Source organism: Panthera leo, chromosome F3 (assembly GCF_018350215.1).
Source record: "Panthera leo isolate Ple1 chromosome F3, P.leo_Ple1_pat1.1, whole genome shotgun sequence".
NCBI classification, from domain to species: domain Eukaryota; kingdom Metazoa; phylum Chordata; class Mammalia; order Carnivora; family Felidae; genus Panthera; species Panthera leo.
This window is the reverse complement of record NC_056696.1, coordinates 64,126,214-64,127,889: the sequence shown is the minus strand read 5'-3', so window position 1 is coordinate 64,127,889 and position 1,676 is coordinate 64,126,214. Positions and strand designations below refer to the sequence as shown.

General features: G+C 44.6%; 1 protein-coding gene across 1 annotated transcript; it reads right to left on the bottom strand.

Moving 5' to 3' along the window:
* Nucleotides 1-466: 466 nt before the first annotated feature.
* On the bottom strand, nt 467-1,676 carry LOC122211955 (60S ribosomal protein L27a-like). Its single transcript, XM_042925528.1, is given in 1 exon segment — nt 467-1,676. A coding segment is annotated over 1 exon segment (315 nt). The 5' UTR covers nt 1,539-1,676; the 3' UTR covers nt 467-1,223.

Sequence of the window (1,676 nt, the reverse complement as noted above, 5' to 3'; positions counted from 1 at the left end):
CGGATTCTGTGTCTCCCTCCCTCTCTGCCCCTCCCCTGCTTGTGCTCTGTCTCTCTCTGTCTCTCAAAAGTAAACTTAAAAAAAAAATTTTTTTAAAGAATTCATATTCAATTTACTAAAAAAAGAAATTCAATTTACTAAAAAAAAGGCCAGCCTTAAGGGCAGTTCAGCTTAGAAATCATATTCTATTTACAAATCTGGCAACCCTTAACCCCCTTCTTGGGGGCTATTGATAATATTTGACTCACTTTACAAATGTATGAATCGATTCCTTTAAAGACTTTAAATCCCACTGTTGAATGTAATATGTTTAGTTTCCTTTTAAAGTGTTTTCTTTTTTTTTTTCAAGGTTGAAAACAGATTTTATGATATAGCTCTTCCGCTTGCTTTTCCTTTTTTAAGACACAAGATATAAATATTTTTTATTTTTTTATGATTTTTATTCCAGTAGAGTTACCATGCAGGGTTATGATGCTGTGCACGGCAGGGGCACACCTTCATCCGCACCTCCGGTGTCCCCCATCCCCCCAGCACCTTGGACGAAGTATTTGAACCAACAAATAAGATTCCCCAAATACTTAAAGAAGGCTTGCAAATCGGGGCACCCGGGTGGCTCAGTGGGTTAAGCGTCTCAGGTCATGATCTCACGGTTCTTGAGATCGAGCTCCATGTCGGGCCCTGCACTAACAGCACTGTCTGCTTAGGCTTCTCTCTCTCTCTCTCTCTGAAAATAAATAAATAAACTTAAAAAGAAAAAGAAGGCTTGTAAATCTAGTACATTAAGCTTCTAAGTACGGTCATTCTTAAATTGCCTTAAAGTATTGCATGCTTCATATAAACTTACTCATACGTTTTTGGTTTTGTTTCTAGGTTCTGTTTTTTTTTATTCTCCCACTCGTCGTATTTTCAGAGGACCCGATGCAAAACAGGCCTTTCAATTCCAAGACACACACACATGCTAGTGACGGATATTCTCGCTTTACAGATGAAAATGTTCAAGGTACGTCGTGGGCCAAGGCCTCTAAGTGCTGGTGCTGTCTCTTGCACGCTTTGTGAGGTGAGTTGGCAGGGGAGCCCGGGCGCTCATACCCTTACTCCTGGAATCTGTTAGGTGGCTTTCCAACGCACAGAGAGAGAGAGAGGTAGGGGTGCAAGAGAGCTCGTGCTCAGACCGGAAGAGACAAGCATTTGGTAGTATTTAATGGACCTCCCTCCACGTGGCTTCAAGCTACCAGGACACAGGCTCCGCCCACGCCCTTGATCTCCTCGGCTCTTCTACTGAAGATCGTGGCCTTCACGATGACAGGCTCTGCAAGGTTGACAGTTGGGCAGAAGCTCTGGTTCCTCCTTAAGTGCTAATGCCTCGTGCCAACTTTTCCGAAGTAACCTGGATGATTCTCGTCAGAGTTGATCCCGTGGTGATGCATGCCACCAGCATTGCCCCAGGCTCTTGGGCGCTTCTGGTGCTTGTCGATGTGGCCATGGCCATGGCTCACGTGGCCCGGAAGTTTCCGGGTCTTCCTCGGTCTGGATGGCATGTCGGCAGCCCAGAGGAAAGAGCTGGTTTTTGGTTTTTTTAATATAATAGATTGTCAAATGGGCTAAACATACACTGGGGAAAGTGTGCTCCTGGTTTGGGGGGTAGATTCCCGTGGTTCATCCCTTACATTCAACAC